This window comes from Passer montanus, unplaced genomic scaffold, assembly GCF_014805655.1.
Source record: "Passer montanus isolate IOZ18808 unplaced genomic scaffold, ASM1480565v1 scaffold378, whole genome shotgun sequence".
NCBI classification, from domain to species: Eukaryota; Metazoa; Chordata; class Aves; order Passeriformes; family Passeridae; genus Passer; species Passer montanus.
Genome location: NW_024368574.1, coordinates 39,616 through 39,966, shown reverse-complemented (window position 1 = coordinate 39,966; position 351 = coordinate 39,616). Strand labels below are relative to the sequence as shown.

Sequence of the window (351 nt, the reverse complement as noted above, 5' to 3'; positions counted from 1 at the left end):
AGAACTGCGGGGAGGGAGGGGCTGTGTGACATATACATGACATATATCATCGGCCCATATATGATGTATATCCGGCGCCGGGAAGCGCATTCCAGCCCCGGGGGGGGGACCGAGGGGGGGTTTTGGTTTCAAAAATTCATTTGGGGAGGGGGCGGCGAACCTTGCAGGCCACCCTATGGGGGCATTTCTTGCCCAGCCCCAGGGGGGGGGAGATCACGCGCAACAAACTGTACATGTCCCGGTAGTGGATGCGCCCGCTGCAAGAGACACACGTTAGTGGGGGGCGGGCCCCCCCCCCAAAACCGGGACCCCCCCCGGGACCCCCCCAGGACCGGGACAAGCCCCCCCAGA

General features: G+C 63.8%; 1 protein-coding gene across 1 annotated transcript in view; it reads right to left on the bottom strand.

Moving 5' to 3' along the window:
• Positions 1-15: 15 nt before the first annotated feature.
• Positions 16-351, bottom strand: part of CACNA1A (calcium voltage-gated channel subunit alpha1 A) — a 33,805-nt gene continuing 33,469 nt past the window's right edge. Inside the window, 1 exon segment of the mRNA XM_039717236.1 lies at positions 16-310. Coding sequence (XP_039573170.1) covers positions 137-310 — 174 coding nt within the window. The 3' untranslated portion in view covers positions 16-136.